General features: G+C 39.4%; 1 protein-coding gene across 1 annotated transcript in view; it reads left to right on the forward strand.

Moving 5' to 3' along the window:
* CFH (complement factor H) overlaps positions 1-20631 on the forward strand; it is a 1233551-nt gene that overhangs the window by 70536 nt on the left and 1142384 nt on the right. The window contains exons 6-7 of the mRNA XM_063428115.1: positions 8509-8679; positions 9593-9769. Of these exons, the coding sequence (XP_063284185.1) occupies positions 8509-8679; positions 9593-9769 (348 nt within the window). The remainder of the gene's footprint in view (positions 1-8508; positions 8680-9592; positions 9770-20631) is intronic.

A 20631-nucleotide genomic window follows, 5' to 3' on the forward strand; every position in this document is an offset into this window, starting at 1 on the left:
AGTATGAAAGCAAGTTGTAGGGAAAGCAAGACATGGTAAAACTCCCCAGTGATTTTTTTTTAACCAAAACCAAAAAAAAACATGAGGAACAAGGAATGATGCAAACATTTGATTCCTTCTTCAACTAATTTGCATATGCTCACCCAGAATCCTTTGTGGTAGTAACATCACTGCAAATTTGTGATTTCTGTGGAAAAAGCAAGTCTTATGGCTTGACTGGTGTGCAGATCTTTGTTCAACATTGTATTGACTATCCACTGACTTCAGGTGGAAGGGGTTTTCAATCACAATTTTTCCCCACCACAACTTTCTTTGTTTATGTATATATATGTATGTATGTATGTATATGTATGTATATATATATATATATATATATATATATATATATATATATATATATATATATATATATATATATATATATACATAAACAAAGAAAGTTGTGGTGGGGAAAAATCTAGACATAGTGTATTTCAAACAGTTAAAAGTAATATGTCTTTCATTTATACAGTATCATACTAACTCTGGTCATTCACGATTATTATCTTACTTTAACCACTAATTCCATAACCCGTTCAGAACCAATGACCTTCACTACTGCATTTTGGACTAGGTTAGGGTGTGGAAGTAACTGTAGTTAAGAAAAAGTGAGAGAGAAAATGTGGGAAGGAGGAAGCATAGAAGAATTAGGTCCCACACGGCCTTGGCAAGTAACCAATTTTGGTCTTCATTTTCATTCTTTTCATAGGGATAGTGAATTGGGTGAAACAAAACCATAGGTCCCCCTGTGTAGTACTTGGGACCTAGGTAGCCACCCAGGATTACCTTATCCTGCTCTGGGAGCAGGTAAGACAAGAGAAGAGGGTGATAGGAGGCAAACAGGAGTGAGATAAGAAAAATGTGACTTTGGTTGAGGAAGAAAATTTTAGGAAGAAAAGAGATTTGTGATTTGGAGAAATGGAGAAGAAATATAGATACTATATATATATATAGTATCTATATTTCTTCTCCATTTCTCCAAATCATAAATCTCTTTTCTTCCTAAAATTTTCTTGGCGAAATGGAGAAGAAATATAGATACTATATATCTAATTCTTCTATGCTTCCTCCTTCCCACATTTTCTCTCTCACTTTTTCTTAACTACAGTTACTTCCACACCCTAACCTAGTCCAAAATGCAGTAGTGAAGGTCATTGGTTCTGAACGGGTTATGGAATTAGTGGTTAAAGTAAGATAATAATCGTGAATGACCAGAGTTAGTATGATACTGTATAAATGAAAGACATATTACTTGTAACTGTTTGAAATCCACTATGGCTAGATTTACCAGATCACCAATTTTGTAATGGAAATATGTAATGTCCTAAAGTTATATGGTGGCTGATCATATATACTGCTCACCAGGGCCAGATTAAGAGCCCAGCGGGCCTGGTGCTGACAATTATGAGAGGCCTAAGTACAGAATCTTATCAACCAAAAACACTAAAACAGTCATACCTCTCAAGCATTATGTATCTGGTGCAGATGTTTCCGGAGGGAAACTCATAGGATTCAGCTATAAAAAACTCAGATTCTCTTAAAATATGATAATCTCTCTCTAATTCATGCTTTCATCTTTCAAGTAAATCCATACTCCCTAAACCAAGGTCCAGTGAAGGAGGAAGTCAATGGGCGGTGTAAAATGGTGGGCCACTGACGCGGATCATGTAACCAGAACTTCTGAAAGGGGCGAACATGCCCAACAAGGAGGCGTATCTGCCAAAAGAACTGGAAGGCTAGCCTGGCATGAATACATGTCAGACTGCCTGCCAATCATGCATGTTGGCCAACAGCATCCTGAGCTTGGCATAAATGCGTCTAATGATGCGCTCGCTCCATGCTCTCTAAGGACTGTACCCTAGCATTCACATGTCCACTTGTCTCCTTACCTTCTTACTAGCAGACAGAAGCTCCTGGTATACAGTCCGAGACAGAGAAAAGGTGGATGCAGTGAGTGTAGAAGAAATGGAACATGTCACAGTGTTAGAGAGACCAAAGTCAGCATTACCTTAACTAATTTCATTTCAGCTAGTCCACACAAGTTTTCTTTCCATATATCCCTCTTAAGTTTCCATACTTAAGCAAGAGTATGTGAAGAGTAGTTAGAGTTGCCACCTGTCTTGAAAAAAAATACAGGCCTTACTAATTAGCATAACTAATTATGTATGTGTGACATCACATGATATAAATCACAAGGAGTGACAGAGAAAATTCTGTGAAATCACCAAAAAACTACTTGGTTTGATTCTGCTGTATAGATGGATTTCTCCCAGTGCCTCCCTGTCACCCAGTGTCCCCTATTGTCAGTGTCCCCATGTCACTTGGGGACACAGACTATGTATCACAGTGTCTCAGTGCCCCATGTCTCCCAGTGTCCCCATGTCTCCCGGGGACACAGGGGCATGGGGACACAGATGCTGGAAGACATGGGGACACTGAGAGACATGGGGACACTGGGAGACATGGGGACACAGACACTGGCAGACATGGGGACATGGAGACACTAGGGATACTGGAAAACTAGGGACACTGAGACACTAGGGACACTGGGAGACATGGGAACACAGAGACTAGGGACACTGGGAGTCATGGGGACAAAGACACCAGGAACACTGGCTGGGAGACACAGGGATACTGAGACACTTGAGGACATTGTGTCCCTAGTGTATGTCTCCTCATGTCTCCCAGTGTCTTCAAGTTTCTCAGTGTCCCCATGTGTGTCTGTTTCACCATGTCTCAGTGTCCCCATGTGTGTCTGTATCCCCATGTCCCCTAGTGTCTCAGTGTCCCCGTTTGTTTCAGTGTGTGTCCATGTCTCTGTGTCCCCGTGTCTCAGCGTCCCCAGAGGTCTCCATGTGTCCCCATGTCTCATAATGTCCCCTAGTGTCTCAGTGTCCCCATGTCTCCCTGCAACCTTTACCCCATCCCTCACTTCTCTGAGCTGGGAGCTGCTGTCTGGACTCTCTGTGCTGTGTTGCTGCTCCCCCGCAGATCAGTGAGTAGAGTGATGCAGGTATATGCTGTAACTTTCTATCCCTGCCTCTCTCCACACACACAGCAACCTCTACTGGACTGTAATGGTATTGCAGAGTAATCTCTGTTTATACTGATAAAAATACCGGCATTTGTATTGCCGGTATTACTGCAATATCGACACCAGCCAGGCAACCTCCCAAAAAAAATATATATATTTTTTTAAATCAATGGGCCTATTCCATGGGCCTGGGCCTGGAGCTGCAGCCCCATCAGCCCCTATGTTAATCCGCCCCTGCTGCCCACACTTTGATAATATCATAAAATGCATTACATTAGTCGCCTCATAATCACATGATTTCCTCATAATTCCTGATCTGGTCATGAGTCATCCAACAAGTGAACAAAATACCTTTCCTGTAAAATAGAGGATCTGGCAATTCTGTGTTTGAGTCAGTAAATGGGAAATTACTGAAACTGTGTTTTCACACTTAACTGTAAAGAAATTGTAGATTATGCTAGCTTTAGTGTACCTATAATCTTAATTTTATTAATGACAGGAGGCGAGTATTTGCTTAAGTCTCTCTTTACTAGAACTCCACAGCAGCACAGAAAAAACAACCAATCAGAAAAAAATTAGGTATTATAAAACTCCTCTCCCCATGCATCATTTCCTCTTTCAAGCTGCGACAAAAACAGAACCAAATGCAGAAAACACATAGGGGAAGAAACAAAGTCCTAGTTACAAAGAATACAACAATGTCCACCATCCGAGAAGAACTGCCAATCCAGATAGCGTTGATGGACTGTAAACTGAAACGAGAGAACAAAATAGAATCGAATAGGTTGGTTAGCTAATGAAATGTACTCTGAACAAACATATAGTCACCCAGTGCAACAACCAGAAAATACCATAATATAATACAGAAATCCGAACCCTACTATGAAAAACAGACATAAGAACAAGTGACAGGTAGCAGAGACAACAAGCAGAGTTGCATATGTACCTATGAAACCAAACTATAAAATTAAACAAAGGAGGGTTAAGAATGGGCGGGAAATACTCGCCTCCTGTCATTAAAAAAATTAAGATTAAAGGTACACTAAAGCTAGCATAAGCTACAATTTTATAACATGACAGGAGGCTTCGTATTTGCTATTTTAACGCTCAGTCAACAAATCCAACACTGTTTGTTTCGCTGGTACCTATTCCGGGATATATTAGAGCAATCTTAAATAGACCTTCCAACTGCGAGGTGACAATAGGTGGATCTATGAGAATGCCAACTGACAAGGCACCCCGAAATACGGAAAAAACACTCTCCACTGGTTTATCCAGTGTACGTGGGGTTGTGACCTGTTTCCTAGCAGCCGGTCCATGAGCTGCCAAGCTGATCTATTAGTAAATTTCCTGTAGGTGTAAAATGCCGAAGGTCATTTGCGGACTTTAGGGCCGCAAAAGGAAAACTGACATCAGGCCTCGACTCTTGATGTGGAAGATGGCTCCTTCAATCATGCCAGGGGCACCCGGTGATGTGGTCTTGCAGGCAAATCTCCAATCTCAAGTAACGCATGAAGTCTACCACCAATTCCGTAATAGAATCGAGCAGGGTCTTTCGTTTACTCATGACCTACTCGGTGAGTCGTCTCCTCCGAGAATGCATTTATATACAGGCAAGAGTGAGGTCAAAACTAGCTGTATCCTGAGTGATTCCAGTATTCCAAATGTACTGTGTGACCCACGACTGCGGTAGGAAAGGAAACTCCCAGAGGACGTCCAATCAGGGTCTGAACTGAACTTGTGAAGTGAAACGGTGGTCGACTACCCTGGGGATTGTGAATCCTGGAATATCCAAAAGGAGGAGAACGTAACCAGGGTTGAGGTTTCCATCCAGCTATATTATCATCGAAGAGTGATAAGACGTCCAGATCCAATGGTAATTGGGACCTGTATAACGAAAAAGAGTCCTCACGTACTGTAGTGAGAGAGTGAAATAATCCGATACGATCCTGATCCATGCCTGACCTGTCAAAATACGTGTATGGAACTCCTGGTCTGTACGCCACCTACAAGATAGGGTATAATATAATGAGTCCCTAGGTCCCTGCACCCCTGACTGTCCGGGTACGATCTCCAAGAGTAGGCCCTAGGCCAAGGAACCCAGGAAAGTGAATTTGATAAATTAAGTCAAAGCATCCCTATATAGGAATACCTCCCTTTAGCTTGGAGTCCCGCGGACTCATAGTGTTCTCCAATACGTAAGCAAGACGTAAAGTCCCTTCACTCACAACAGGACTTCCAGATAGCAGATATATAACGAAACACGGATCTAGTTTCAATCGTCCGAAGCAGGTGTTGTCCGGTTTAAGAACGTCGGCAGCCATATCCGAGCCTGCTACCCATCCTGAGTAGTACTCCAGTGGTAGGTTGCGTCCTGACTTGTGACGTCCATGTCGGAGTAGGGGACACACATCGTTCCTCCATAGAGTCCAAGTAGGTATCCTTGCTGACAGTTGAATAGGTGGGTTAGCGAGAAACCCCAATACGGTTCCCGTGAGGGATTTAGGGTATAGAAGGAGGGCCATCCAAGAATGTTCCCAGAGGAGTGGAGGTAGTCCAATCATCTTATTCCAAGATTGTTAACGACCAGTGAAAACAAGTCGATCGAGGACTCCGGTCTTTCCATGCGATCCATGCGTACGGCGTAGCTGCAGACCGGGCTGTGGGCCTTCCCTAGTCTTTTTACCCGAGCACGGCGGTGCACATTTGCTCTACGAAGGCCTCAGGCTCTCGTGTCACCTTGACATGGGAAAGAACTGTCTGTGCAGTTCGTTCGCAATGGTTTGCATAACCTGAACCTAGAGGAGGGTTTCTCTACCCTTGCCCAGTTGTTATGGAGCATTGTCTCCCTTATGTACCGGTGAGATACTATACCCCTGTACCAGAGCCGAATCATCAGCAGTGAACTCGGTATGTGGTACGCACCTCTATATTGGATTGAGAGCAGGAGGGACGTCCCTCTATGCAGACATTGTTGTCATGTACAGGACAAGCCTGTGTGATGAACAAATGGATGACACCGTAGTGTGTTGAGTGTATGAGAGAGAGCTGCAGTCTCTAATAATGTAGCTGAACTCCGTGTTAGCATCCGGCTGATATCACGAGTGGGCTGCACCCGTTAAAAGCAAAAGTTAGAGTCTACCTCCGTGTCCGTTTCCTTCTATGAGAGTGTGTCACAATCGAAGTATGTCCTCTGTATCCCTCTCAGTATCGGGCTGAGGTTGAAGGAGGGCCACGCCCTCTAATAATGAAGCAGTGTCCAGTTCACTAAATGAGAGGGGTTCACTCTATACTTGTGTAAATAAAAATATCGATCTCGGGTCTAAGAGATGGAGGGCCACACCCTCTAGTAATCCAAACTAGAGTCCATATCAGACCCAGGGTGACCCTGCAGGGTTCACCATCTAATAACAAAAGCGTAGGACTTGGATCTCGAGGAGGGACCCTCTCTGGCCACGAGACCTTTCTCTGAATCCCTCACCTAAGAGGTGGGATCCACTGGTAATAAACCAGACTGATGGTAGACGGAGTAGGATACCACCTCTGGCTGTGTCCATCTTAAATAATAAAAATGGGCATAGCAGGCCAATCAATGGGGCACAGCCATAGCAGGCCAATCAATGGGGCACAGACGTAGCAGGCCAATCAATGGGGCACAGACATAGCAGGCCCGTGATAGGGGCATAGACAGAGCCGGTCGTATATGTGTGTAGCGTTCCAACAGCAGTAAGGCCCATCTGTGTGGGTAGAGTCCCCTATATATATGTGCAATGAAACAGGGAAACCTTGGGTGGAAAACTTTAATATGCAAAAAAAACACCAGCAGTGTAGAATGTGTTTATAACAGTATTTTACATAATACCTCTGGATTAAGTGCTATTATGTCACCAGTCTAATATAACAGATGTTTCAGCCACTGGTGCTGAATATTTTATACAGGGAACTGGCATATCTGTAATGTTTGGTCAAAGACAGAGGTATCCAAACTGCAGGAACCTCAGAGCAGTACAGGGTGTACTGCCTATAGCCTATCCTCCAGCCCAACAAAGAAATCTATATATATATATATATATATATATATGTATATATATATATAAATATGGCGTCATCTTGAGCTATAGACTAACCCTGAGCAGGGTGGAGGGGCCCTCATATGCTGTAATAAGGTTCCAGCTGTGAGCTGAATCCGGCCTTGATACACAGAGGGGAAGAAAGCCCCTCAAACGGACCTTCAACGAGAAGGTATACACAGGGGAGGGGCCGCGAGCGATCGCACCCTCCCCCGCCCGGTCGGACACACACGGTCTGCAGGCGGAGGCTGCCTGGTACTTCTGCTCGCTCACAAGTACCCCTGCGGCCGGAAAAAAGCACATGGGACCGCCGGAGATGAACTCCGCGGTCCAGGAGCTCGGGTGATCGGGTAGATGCCGTCAGCCTCCTGAAGCCCCAGAGCAGCACACACACACACCGCCAGACATAAGGACAAAGGCGAAAAAAAAAAAAAAAAAAATATATATATATATATATATATATATATATATATATATACACAAAGTGGGAAACTGACAGGGGGGACAAGCTTAAGGGGATAGAGTTAGACAGAAGGACCCCAAAGACCCCCCCCCCCCCCCCAATCAAAAAAATAGGTAATAACAGTGATAGCCTGAAGTAGAAGTAATAAAGAATGTCCCACAGGGACTATAACAAAACTGTATGTGTAAGGAAAAATCTCAAAAGGGCAAAATCAAATATTCAATATATAGGCATAAAAATCCCACAAGGGTAAAATAAAATACTAAATATGGAAGAAAAATCCAACAAGGACAATATTAAATACTGAAAATATCAGACTAAATTCCACAAGGACAATAAAAATACTGAATATATATAGCAATAAAATCCCACAAGGGCAATCTAAAATACTGAAAATATAGCAATACAATCTCACAAGAACAATGCAAAATACTGACTATATAAGCAATAAAATCCCAAAGCCACCAACTAGAAGCAGGAGGCAGTGGTACTCTGACCTGTACTAATGCGGAGCAGCAAAGAAAGAGGAAATGGTGCATGGGGAGAGGAGTTTTATAGTACCTAACTTTTTCTGATTGATTGTTTTTTCTGTGCTGCTGTGGAGTTCTAGTAAAGAGAGACTTTCTGTCTTGTTATAAATTTACTTCTTGCATCTTCGTCTTTAGTTGCAATAATATTTTAGACAGGAGACAGGATACAGATGGGGCGGTACTGTGCAATTTGTGCCTTAGATATACCACTTACATAATAACACAAATGTGTATTGTGTCACTCCATGAAGTATCTTCTATATTTTCTGAATATTCTAATATATTTTGAATATTCTAAATCTTCAGATGTATGTTCTGCTTTATTCAAATATCAGACTTTTTTTAACGTGTCTAATTTATTTTTTTCTTCAGCAATTACTTGCAAAAAACCAATGATCACAAATGGAAGAGTAGAAAATCCTAAAGAAATCTACAATGAGGGTGAAAAACTACCTTTCAAATGCAATAAAAAATATAAACCATACAGGAGTGAAGACGTGATTTGCAATGCAAATGGTTGGAGTCCTGAGCCTTTATGTGAAGGTTTGTATAGGTTATATTTAGGGCCAGTGCTATCAATAGGCAGATTAGGCAAGGGTGGCTTTATAATTTGTGTCCTAGAATTGAGTAATTACTTTATTGTTCTTTTGGTTCAAGGGAAACTTTGTTCAAATGTGTCAAACTTATAAGTATGCGGTCTGGAGCTAAAAACATTCTAATGAACTAAAGTCGACGAAAAGTAATATATAGTTTGCCGCCCACACAATAACCAGTCATTTTAAAAATTATTTTTATATTCATGTAATAGTCGCATTGTGCATGCTATGAAAGGATCACATTGTTGTCACAAAACATAAATCAAAGCATTTCACAATTAGTGAGTGGAGTCTAGCCATGGCAAGTTTGAAATGGACCTACATTGTCCAATAACAGGGGCGTTTCTCTTAGTTTCCCCCCTCCCTCTTACCCATATAGCTCAGTTTCAGACAAGTCCTTTAACCCCTTAAGGACACATGACGTGTGTGACACGTCATGTTTCCCTTTTATTCCAGAAGTTTGGTCCTTAAGGGGTTAATGACAGAAATAGGGCATAATTATATTTACCTGCTTTTTCATCTTGTAGAGTCAAACTCAAAGATAAAGATTTTGAACGAGACAGTTGGCTCAAAGTGACGCATGTTTCATAAACTGAAGGGCGTAAGAGTTCTTAGGATGTTCAAGTGCATGAACAGTTCAAAGGGAATGCTAGTCTTCCCACAAAATGTAATTGATAATGGGTTGGGCTTATGGCACTGATGCTCTCCAAAAAGAAGAAAAATAGAAAGTGGGAGATTTCATCGACAGTTTCAAATAAACTGTTATTTATGGTTCTTGGATTGTCCATGAAAAGCAAAACGATGTAGACCTTCAATAAACTAAAATGCTTTTTTTTGTTGTTTGTTTATTTTTACATTAGACATAAGCTGCTATCCTGACTATGTGGCAAATGGTAAAGTAGAGAAGACTAAGGAAATATACAAGGAGGGTGACACCATTGTTTTAAACTGTAATTATGGATACCAAATTGAATTCTCTCCAAATGAACCTCGAAAATGCACAGCAAATGGCTGGTTTCCTCCTCTAAAGTGCATCAGTAAGTACATCTATATATTCAAAGAAAAATATTTGCATATCTTCTCCTGCTCTGTCAACAATGTCTTGAGCTCTTCAGAGCATTAGAACTAGTACCAGATGCTGCTACTCTATTCAGAATGTTTCCTTTCATTATTTAACTGTATATCAATGGTATATAAAGAAAATAACTAACAATTAATGCGGATGCTACTTACAGTAAAAATAAATCAAGTGACCTAATTCTTAATATAAAAAAATATAGAAAAATCAATAAAACAAATATCATTTATAAAAAAAAGTCAATACAATCAAATATGTTCATTACATAATCTTTTCAAAAAACACCTTACAAAGAAGTAGGGTCATTAGCAATGGCGGTAAAATAAAAGGGAAATCACTATAGTAGTTAGAGGCATAACCTGCTTGTCAAACAAGATGAGTGTGTAAAATGTGAGTTCTGTTAACCAAACATTCTAAAGCTGCTGTAGCATGGCACTGGAACACTAATGAACAGATCCATAGGAACTGAAACGTACATAGAGACATTAGTGGCCATCTACCAAGACACTATCAAGATCCATGAATGACAATTTGATTTGTGAGGTCTGTGTGGTGTGGAAAACATGACAGCCAACTGTTCCCTATCTTTGGCCTCCTTCATTTTGAGTAACTCAGAACTGATAGCAATCTCCAATGCCATACTCATGAAAGCTAACACAGGTGTTTTGGTTGTGCAGCTCAATGAGGCTATTAAAGGGACACTATAGTCACCAGAACAACTACAGCTTATTGTATTTGTTCTGGTGAGTATAATTATTCCCTTCAGGCTTTTTTCAGTAAACACTGTCTTTTCAGAAAATGTAATGTTTACATTACAGCCTGATAACTCCACTGGCCACTCCTCAGATGGCTGTTCCCTTAAGTTGTAACCTATCAAGATCTGCTCTAAATATTTGGGCAGAGCTGAGTGGGTCCAAGCATTAGAAAGTGAGATTGAAAACTCATTTCAGCAACATAGATGTACTGTCCACCTGTTGACACAGCTTCTACAAATCCTGTATAAGCTTTAACAGGATCTTTCTATTTGTAGAAGCGGTGTCATCAGGTGAAGAGCATGTCTATTTTGCTGACATGAGTTTTTAATCTCAATTTCCATGCTCATTTACAGATATCTCATATTCTCAGTTTTTCCTTAAATGTAGCTAAGCCCTACCCAAAGACAACATGAATTTGTTAGAGGAGCCTATGGTGAACCGCTGGACTCTCTCTCTATTGGTTTCCCTCTATATATGACCATTTTAAGGACCAGTAAGTCCTCTTCTTTCTCTGGACATTATACATTCTCTTCCTAACAGTCTCTTGACCCACTTGCAGTGCTGGATGCCCTGCAGACCTGTCTTTTTTGGTTTCCAGAGCCTAAATTACAAATTTTTTCACCCAGCCCTCAGTTACCTAACGTGTTCCCTGTATGGACTCACAGGCTCCCTACTCAGTCCAATTGCGGATTGCTCCCTTTATTAATTTCAACAAGTCTACAGCTGAGACCTGGGTACCCATATTGGACTGCTTTGGGAGCTTGGTACGGTGTCCTGGAGATTTTTCTATTCGTTCGGGTTATTTCTTTTTTTTTTATATCAGAGCTAGGTTTAGTATCTCCATCTTTCAATATTAAATTTGACTTTCATACCATATTCATCATTTGTTAGTATCAATCTTTATTCTTTTTTTACCTTTACTCCACTTTATTATTTCAATGTTCTATTTCTACCTCAAACACAAATTATCACTCACTAACTCATACACACCCAGACAAAAACACACACACAAAAAAAATATATAGATAAGTCTCTAACTATATTTCATTGACTTTTCTGTTTCTAATCTCTTGCTCCACATGGTGAGGAAAAAGAACTACATTAACTATTTTTCTCTTTGTCATTTCCAATTTCTATGCCATCTTACTTTCTCCTTTCTCTGTCTCCTTATCCCCCTTTCTCTTTCCTTTCCTATTTTTCCTCTTGCACTTCATTGCCCTCTTAATTGTGTTAATACTTATTTAGCCAAGGACTCCAAAGGATATTAAATGTATCCACTGTATTATAATTCAGATAAAATCCCCTTTCCATCTCTCCTTGAGACTTTACCTGATTTCTATCCATATTCCAGCATATTTTTTCTTTTGATTTCCAATTTTGCGCTATAGAAATTTTCATAGCTAAAAGGATTTGTATAATCATATATCTATCCTTAGATTCGAATTCTCCCAAATCCATGTGTAGCAATGCCCTCTTTGCAGTTGGAGCCATCTTTATTTTCAATATCTCCGAGATAACAACACAGATTGTTTTCCAGACATCAATTATCTGACTACTATCCCACCATATTTGCAAATAACTACCATTTTGATCCCCACATCTCCAGCATAATGTATTCTCTGTGCTCTTGAATTTTGCTAATATGGTAGTTACTAAATACCATCTGTAATTCAGTTTTAGATGTTTTTCTTGTAATGTTAAACAATGCGTGACTTTCCTAATATACGTGAGACTGTTTACCCATTCTTTGCTGTCTAAGGTTACTTGCAATTCACTTTGCCATGCTAATAAAACTCTTGCCCCTTGTTTTGGGGTGAACATTATTCTATGAATCATCTTAATTATACCTGGTTGAGATTTATTATAAAAAAATTTATTTAGATGCTCATTTACTCCATTTTCATCCTTTTTGTATAGGTGCACTCTGATATAGTTATTAATTCTTAACCAAGAAAAATATTGAGAATTTGAAAGATCTAATTCTTTACATAATGTGCTTTTAGTCTTGAGTTTGTCCCCTATTAATAAGTGTCTGATTTTGATTCTATATATCATGTGAAGTTTTTACCACTATATTTTTAATATTGGTTTCTAGACCTATAAGAGGTATTTTTGATAACTTTATCTTTTATTAATTTTTTTTTTCTTAAACCTCATCCATCCATTATCTAGATATTTTTTAACCTCCTGATAGTGAGCCCATAGAATATTTTCTAAATTCTTGATTTTTAGTAATTCAGATTTTATCAAGTACCAATCTTCTTGTTTACCATTATCTATTTGAAATTTATGAGCTTGAGTAACCGTCACTACATTAGCATAGTCTTCCATTTTAGGTAAACTAAAACCTCCTTGATGAACCGTAGTATATAATATGTTTCTGCAGATACTAGTTTTTTTTCCCCAGCCATATTAACTTTTCTGTAATTTTTTTAAAGTAATCGCAATATTTTATGGATATGAAAGACCTGAACTCCCTCGTGCCACTCTAGGGGGTTTCCTCTTCCAAGTATGAGCATTTATGATACTCTGAATTTGCTTAAGTAATTTGTTGGAAAGTGCTATAGGTAATGTTCTGAAAAGATATAATATCTGAGGTAATATCATAATTTTAATGAGATTTATGCGTCCCAGCCATGAAATCTCCAAACCCTCCCATTTTGCCATTGTATTTTTAATTTGTTGAAGCATTGGATAGTGATTTACTTTAGTTAATGTTTTAGCTGCTTTAGTGAGTTTAACTCCCAAATATTTTATAAATGAGGTACGCCAGTCAAAATTATATTGTAACTTCAATTTATCTATTAGGGTTTGTTGTAATTTAATAGGTAGCGCCTGTGTTTTAGTTACATTATTTTTATAGTACGATACCTGCCCATACTCTATTAGCAATTTGATCAGTGCTGGTAGGGAAGACTCCGGATCTTTAATAAAAAGCAGAATATCATCCGCAAACAGCGCTATTTTTCTAATGCCCCCTGGTGTAATCAGACCTTTAATGCTAGTATCGTGTTTAATAATTCTTACTACAGGTTCCATACATATAATAAAAATAAGAGGGGAAAGGGGACAGCCTTGACGAGAACCATTACCTATTCTTATTTTATCAGAAAAGAAGCCAGTGTTAAGCACTCTTGCGGACGGATTTTGATATAATGCTAATATGCTGACTCGAAAAGCTGATGGGAAGCCCATTTTAGTAAGCGTAAGTGACATATACCCCCAATGCAGGCAGTCAAACGCTTTTTCAGCGTCTAATGCTAAAATTAATCCTTGTTGTGATGAAGTGTTTACCCATTCCACCAAGTTCACAAAATGTCTGGTATTATCCCCTATCTGTCTCCCAGGTATAAACCCTGCTTGCTCCTCCGAGATGAGATCTGGAAGGAGGTATTTAATCCGTGAAACTATTAATTTAGCGTAAAGCTTAAGATCCATATTAAGTAGGGATATCAGTCTAAAATTTTCACTCTGTGTAGGTGATTTATTAAGTTTAGGTAAAATATGTGCTTCCAACATTTCTTGGGGAATGGCACCAGTGTCTTTTATATTGTTAAAAAGTTTTGTAAGAATTTGGGTCAATTGTTTTTCTAATTTTATATAAAAATTATTTGAGAACCCATCAGGCCCAGGAGCCTTATGCTTAGAAAGAGAATTTATTGCTGTTACTACCTCTTCTTCCTCAAATGATTTTTCGAGAAAGGTACATTGAAATGGTGTTAACCTATGTAGAGGGACCCTCTCTAAAAATTCTGTATCTCCTCCTCCGTTGGTTGATGTGTATTAGTATCTTTCTCTAGTTGATAAAGCATTGAATAGTAAGTTGTCAATTAATTTGCTATATCCTGAGGATTATATAATTTATCACTCCTTTTAGAGACTATATAAGGGATTTTAACTTGTAATTTTTTTTGTTTAACTTTATTAGCTAAAAGTCTACCAGCTTTATTTCCCATGACATAATGTGATTGGTTTAATAGTCTTATATGTTTCCCTGTTTCCGAAAGTTGTAAATCATGTAAGGCTGACCTAATCATCATCAATTGTGAATGTGAACGTGAGGTAGGAGCAGCTTTATGTATGGCCTCCACCTTAGTCAACTCCTGTTTTAATTTACTCATTTCCTGTAAGCGTGATCTCTTTACCCGTGCTCCTTGCTGTATTAACATGCCTCTTATGACTGCCTTGTGGGCTAACCATTGGGTAGTAACATTAGTCTGGCATTTAGCATGATTTCTAAAAAACATCTCTACCTGAGATTGCAACTTTGGGAGGTATTCATTAGCATCTAATAAACTATCATTTAAACGCCATGCACTTTTCCCCCTTACGGAAAATGGCACCTTTATCTTAATACTTAAAGGCGCGTGGTCTGACCACGTTATTGGACCTCTTTGTGCACTAATTGCGGAGGGCAGGGTTTTGATATCCACCAGACATAGATCTATTCTAGTAAAAGTCTTATGTACAGTTGAATAGTAAGTAAAGTCTCTCTCACTTGGGTAGAGATTGCGCCATAGATCATAATAGTCAAAATCTTGCAGTAAAGTCCTCAAATATTGACCAAGGTGGACCGATAACTGTTTCGGTGGTTTATCCTCTACTCTTTTAATATCGAAAGAAGGGTCTGGAACACAGTTAAAATCACTGCAAATAAATACATGTCCTGCCTTATATTGTTCTATCCTTCGAAAAAAGCCATAGTGAGAAATGATTTTTGCTTATCATTTGGTGCATATAATGACACTATAGTTACTGATAATCCATTTAATAATCCAACCAAAATCAGCAGTCTCCCATCTTTTCTAACATATTGTTTGTCAGGAGTAAAGGACCAATCGCTATGAAAATAAATTGATACCCCTTTAGTTTTAGTTGTGAACATAGAATGATAGCTTTGAGGGTAATGTTTAATATTAAATTTAGGTGGGTTCTTAGCACACAGATGTGTCTCTTGAAGACATACCACTGCTGCTTTTGATTTCAACATTTCATGCTCTAACATTCTGTGTTTATGAGGGCTATTTAGACCTTTAACATTTAAAGTAAGTATAGTTAAATGATTGTCCATGGTCCCAATTCATTTATTCCTCATTATCCAATATGCAATATGCAAATACAGATGCGTAATATTTTGTTGGTTCTCTAGATAGTGGAGTGACCCAGGAAAGGGCAAGGTAACCACATACAAAAATAAAAATAAAATTAAAAATAAAATTAAAAATAGAAAAAAAAAATAAAGGGGGGGAAGAACAACTTAAGTATATACACAGCGCCATACTATTCCCTAGCGCTCTACCTGAATGAAATGTAAGCGGGTAATACATTCCCGACCTATTCCTCATCCAAGGAGCGTGTCTGCTGACTAATCGAAGTGCATGCAACCTTAAATTATTTAATTATTTAAAGTCCCCATCCCGCTACCTCTTTAGTTATACAAAGTACCCGCCTAGCGGATTAACCTAAAGTTTTAATACATAATTGTATAAACTCTCCCTTTCTCTTTTTTTTAACATTATGCTATAACCTAAGAGAATATATACAATCCATATCCAGTTCATCAACAATCCGTACCTTATTTCCACTAATAATCATCATTAGCATCATATAAACAGCGCCGTCAGTATATTTCAGTGCTCCATTAGCATCTTAGCTTAGCTAATGCTTCTTAATTAATTATTCAAAGTAGCAATGATATCCCACGCTTAGATTCAATTCAAATAATATACTACATTGCCCAAATTAGACCTTATATATATTAAACTTATTGTTGTGGTGTAAGCATTGAGTTTATAGTTCACAAAACAGTAGATAAATTAGGTATACCAAATAGGTTATTTATACATTATTTACATAATTTACACATTGTATCATTATTTCCGTCTTATTATCTGTGTTAACATTCTATATGCATTATAACTGTCATAATGAGTTCCCCATATACTTAACCCCTTAAGGACACATGACATGTGTGACATGTCATGATTCCCTTTTATTCCAGAAGTTTGGTCCTTAAGGGGTTAAAGAGTGTTTTTTTTTTTTTTGTCCATTACAATTATGTTGTGATTTGTACTTGTGTTATAATTAGAAATGTCCCGAACGGTTCGCTGGCGAATAGTTCCTGGCGAACATGGCTTGTTCGCGTTCGCCACGGGTAGCGAACATATGCGATGTTCGGTTCGCCCCTATTCGTTATCATTGAGTAAACTTTGACCCTGTACCTCACAGTCAGCAGACACATCCCAGCCAATCAGCAGCAGACCCTCCCTCCCAGACCCTTCCATCTCCTGGACAGCATCCATTTTAGATTCATTCGGAAGCTGCATTCTTTTTTTTTTAAAATTCTTTATTTTTATTTTGGTTGTGCATAAAATAACATTGGGCTTGCACAGCTCCAACAGCTGTTGCAAGCATTTCTTTGACAGGCATTACAAACATAACATGGTATAGTGGGTACAGCATTTATATCTATATTTGCTTTGTTATCTGGTGCCGCACTCTAGCAGCCCATGAGGGCATAAGATTAACCAGCTATTATCCCGTACGGGCATAAGACAGACAGTACAGTACAGCTCGCTAGTTGCCCATGCGGGTGTAGGGAACAAACAGTAAGATATATCACTCTGGTAACTCATGTGACGTTAAAGGTAAGGCACAGTGATAATGCTCTCTGGTAACTAATGTGATGTTAAAGGGACACTCCAGGCACCCAGACCACTTCTGCTCATTGGAGTGGTCTGGGTGCCAACTCCCACTACTCCTAACCCTGTAAGTGTAATTATTGCAGTTTTTTTATAAACTGCAATAATTACCTTGCAGGGTTAACTCCACCTCTAGTGGCTGTCAACTAGACAGCCACTAGAGGTCTCTTCCTGGTCCATAGCACAGGAAACCTTTGTGAGGACCTCCAGCGTCGCTCAAATCCCCATAGGAAAGCATTGAATTTCGTTTTCAATGCTTTCCTATGGGGAGACCTAATGCGCATGCGCGGAATTGCCGCGCATGCGCATTAGGTCTCCTCGGCCGGTGGGCAGGATCAGTCTCGCCCGCCGGCCGACGGAGCTAGTAGGAGGAGTGGCACGGAGGAGGAGACAGCGGCGAGGGACATCGCCGCTGCCTCAGGTAAGTGACTGAAGGGGTTTTCACCCCTTCAGTAACTGGGGATTGGTGGGTGGGAGGGAAAGGGACCCTCCAGTGCGAGGAAAACAGATAGTTTTCCTGGCACTGGAGTTTCCCTTTAATGATAAAGCACAGTGATAATTCTCTCTGGTAACTAATGTGATGTTAATGATAAAGCACAGTGATAATGCTCTCTGGTAACTCATGTGAAGTTAAAGGTAAAGCACAGTGACAATGCTCTCTGGTAACTCATGTGGGGTGAAAAGTAAAGCACAGTGATAATGCTCTCTGGTAACTCATGTGAAGTTAAAGGTGAAGCCCTGTGATAATGCTCTCTGGTAACTTATGTGGGGTGAAAAGTAGAACACAGTGACAATGCTCTCTGGTAACTTATGTGGGGTAAAAAGTAAAGCACAGTGACAATGCTCTCTGGTAACTCATGTGGAGTTAAAAGTAGAGCACAGTGGGAATGCTCCCTGGTAACTCCTGTGGTGATAGGATATACACATTGTTAGTAACTCTTGTGAGTTTAGGTTATGCCCAGTGGTAGCGTACGTTAGCGGTTGATGCATGGTTCCAGTAAACACATCTATAGTACATATTAGCGACTCAATTAAAATTAGTGTAGGGACTCTGGGGAGACATGTAGGCAGTTCTTGTTGAGATGTATTAAACACTTTGGTAGCACACTGTAGCGTCTCATGGAAAGTCAAAACAACGTAAGCACTTTAGTGGTGTGCGTTAGCCCCTCAAGTGAGTTATTTATATGCGCAGGGCTCGCGGCCTGCACTCATGGGGTAGTGGCTGGCTGCTCATTGGAACATGTGAGCAGTTTATATGAATATAATATTATATATTATAATTATATATTATAGGAATAGTACTACTTAACACACCTTATAATAACGCAGAGAGAGGCAACACAGAGAGAGGAGTCTGAAGAAGAGGAGTCAGAGGAGGAAGGTGGCTTTGAGGAGGTGGAAGACCAAACACAGCAGGCGTCCCAGGGGGCTTGTTGTCACCTTTCGGGGACCCTTGGTGTTGTACGTGGCTGGGTGGAGGAAGAGACCTTCAATGACATCAGTGAGGACAAGGAACGGGACATGGCTAGCTTGGTATCCAACCTTGTGCAAATGGGGAGTTTGCGGTTGTGCAAATGGACTGTTTGCGGTTGTTTGCGGTGCGTTAAACGGGGAGTTTGGTCTGTCACTGTGAAGCGGGCGTAACCCTTACACTACCTGATCGATACAACATCATACCTGATGTTTTAAAGCACGTTATTCCAAACAATTTAGGAATGTTAGGTGATTTATGCCCTTTTGTATTAAAACCAGACTCTGCATCAACTATGTAATTTTCCATGGGAGTTTTGCCATGGATCCCCTTCCGGCATGCCACAGTCCAGGTGTTAGTCCCCTTGAAACAGCGTTTCCATCACTATTGTGGCCAGAAAGAGTCCCTGTGGGTTTTAAAATGCGCCTGCCTATTGAAGTCTATGGCGGTTCGCCCGGTTCGCAAACATTTGCGGAAAATCGCGTTCGCCGTTCGCAAACGGAAAATTTTATGTTCGCGACATCTCTAGTTATATTATATATGTTATTGCCTAAAGGAATGTATATAATCCATATACACTTCATAAACTGTCCTAAACTATCCGTACCTAATATCAGCTAATAATCATCATAATCAACGTAGTCAATACATCTCATTATTGCAATAGTCTCTTAACTGATGCTTTTTAAAATGTTTCAAGTAGCAACATTGTTATAACACTCGCTTACATTCTATTCAAATAACATACCACATTGCCCAGATCATGCCTTATATATATATATAAAGCTTATTGTTGTGGAATACTCATTAAACTTATAGTTCAAGATAAATAAATAAATTAGGTATAGCAAATAGGTTATCTCATATTTACCCAGTTTAACACCGTATTTACACATTATTCCACTTTTCCATCTTATTTCCACCTTATTATCTATGTTAATGTTTTATTCGCACTATAGCTCTCCTAATATATTCACCATATTTAAAAAAACAACAACATTCTTATACCCCATTTTTTTCCCCGATACCTCTCTTCATTTTTTCCTCCCTTTTTTTTCCCCTTTAATTTAATATAGTTAATATGCATATATATACTCACGACCCTGGATTCTTGGATACATGGATACCTGAGAATTTGAGTTCTATATATCCTAGATTGTTTACTTTATAATATTCAATATTCCAAGTCAGTAAGCCAAAGTCCAAATTATGGTTAGCAGGAACTTTTCATTCCTTCTTCCTCCTTGATGATCCCACCGTCTGCCATTCTTCTTGCGAAAAATTCAAATTCAGAGTGGCTCCTGCCGTAGCTCCTGCCGTATCACATGCAATCTCTGTAGGGATTAAATCCCACTCTTTTAGCAGCCTCATACCTTCCACTGGTTCATTTATACTATGTGTCTTGTACCATTCTTAATATTCAACCAATTCGAACAGAATCCTTGACCTATCACTCGAGCTATGGAGATGTATACAAGGCCATGACAGAGTCAATTAAACTATCCCCCAGATTAAATGATTAAATGCTCTCATGGTTTCTTTGAGTAACAGCCAATTGACTCTGTCAAAAGCATTTTCTGCGTCAATAGACAACATAAATATTGGTTGTTGTTTTTGTTTTGTGTAGTCAATCAAGTGTAATATCTTTCTTAAATTACTGTTTGAATGACGGGATCTCACAAATCCTGTTTGATCCGTTCCAATTATCAAAGGCAAAATTTTATTAATTCTCTCAGCCAATATAGCCGAGTGTATCTTGGTGTCCGAGTTTATGAATGATATTGGTCTGTAGTTTGCTACCCCTGTGGGATCCTTATCTTGCTTCGGAATGGGCAGGATGGATGTTGAAGCATCTATTCTGGAAATCTTTTCATTTGTTTTATTTTGTTTAAAA

Source organism: Pelobates fuscus, chromosome 7, assembly GCF_036172605.1.
Source record: "Pelobates fuscus isolate aPelFus1 chromosome 7, aPelFus1.pri, whole genome shotgun sequence".
NCBI classification, from domain to species: Eukaryota; Metazoa; Chordata; class Amphibia; order Anura; family Pelobatidae; genus Pelobates; species Pelobates fuscus.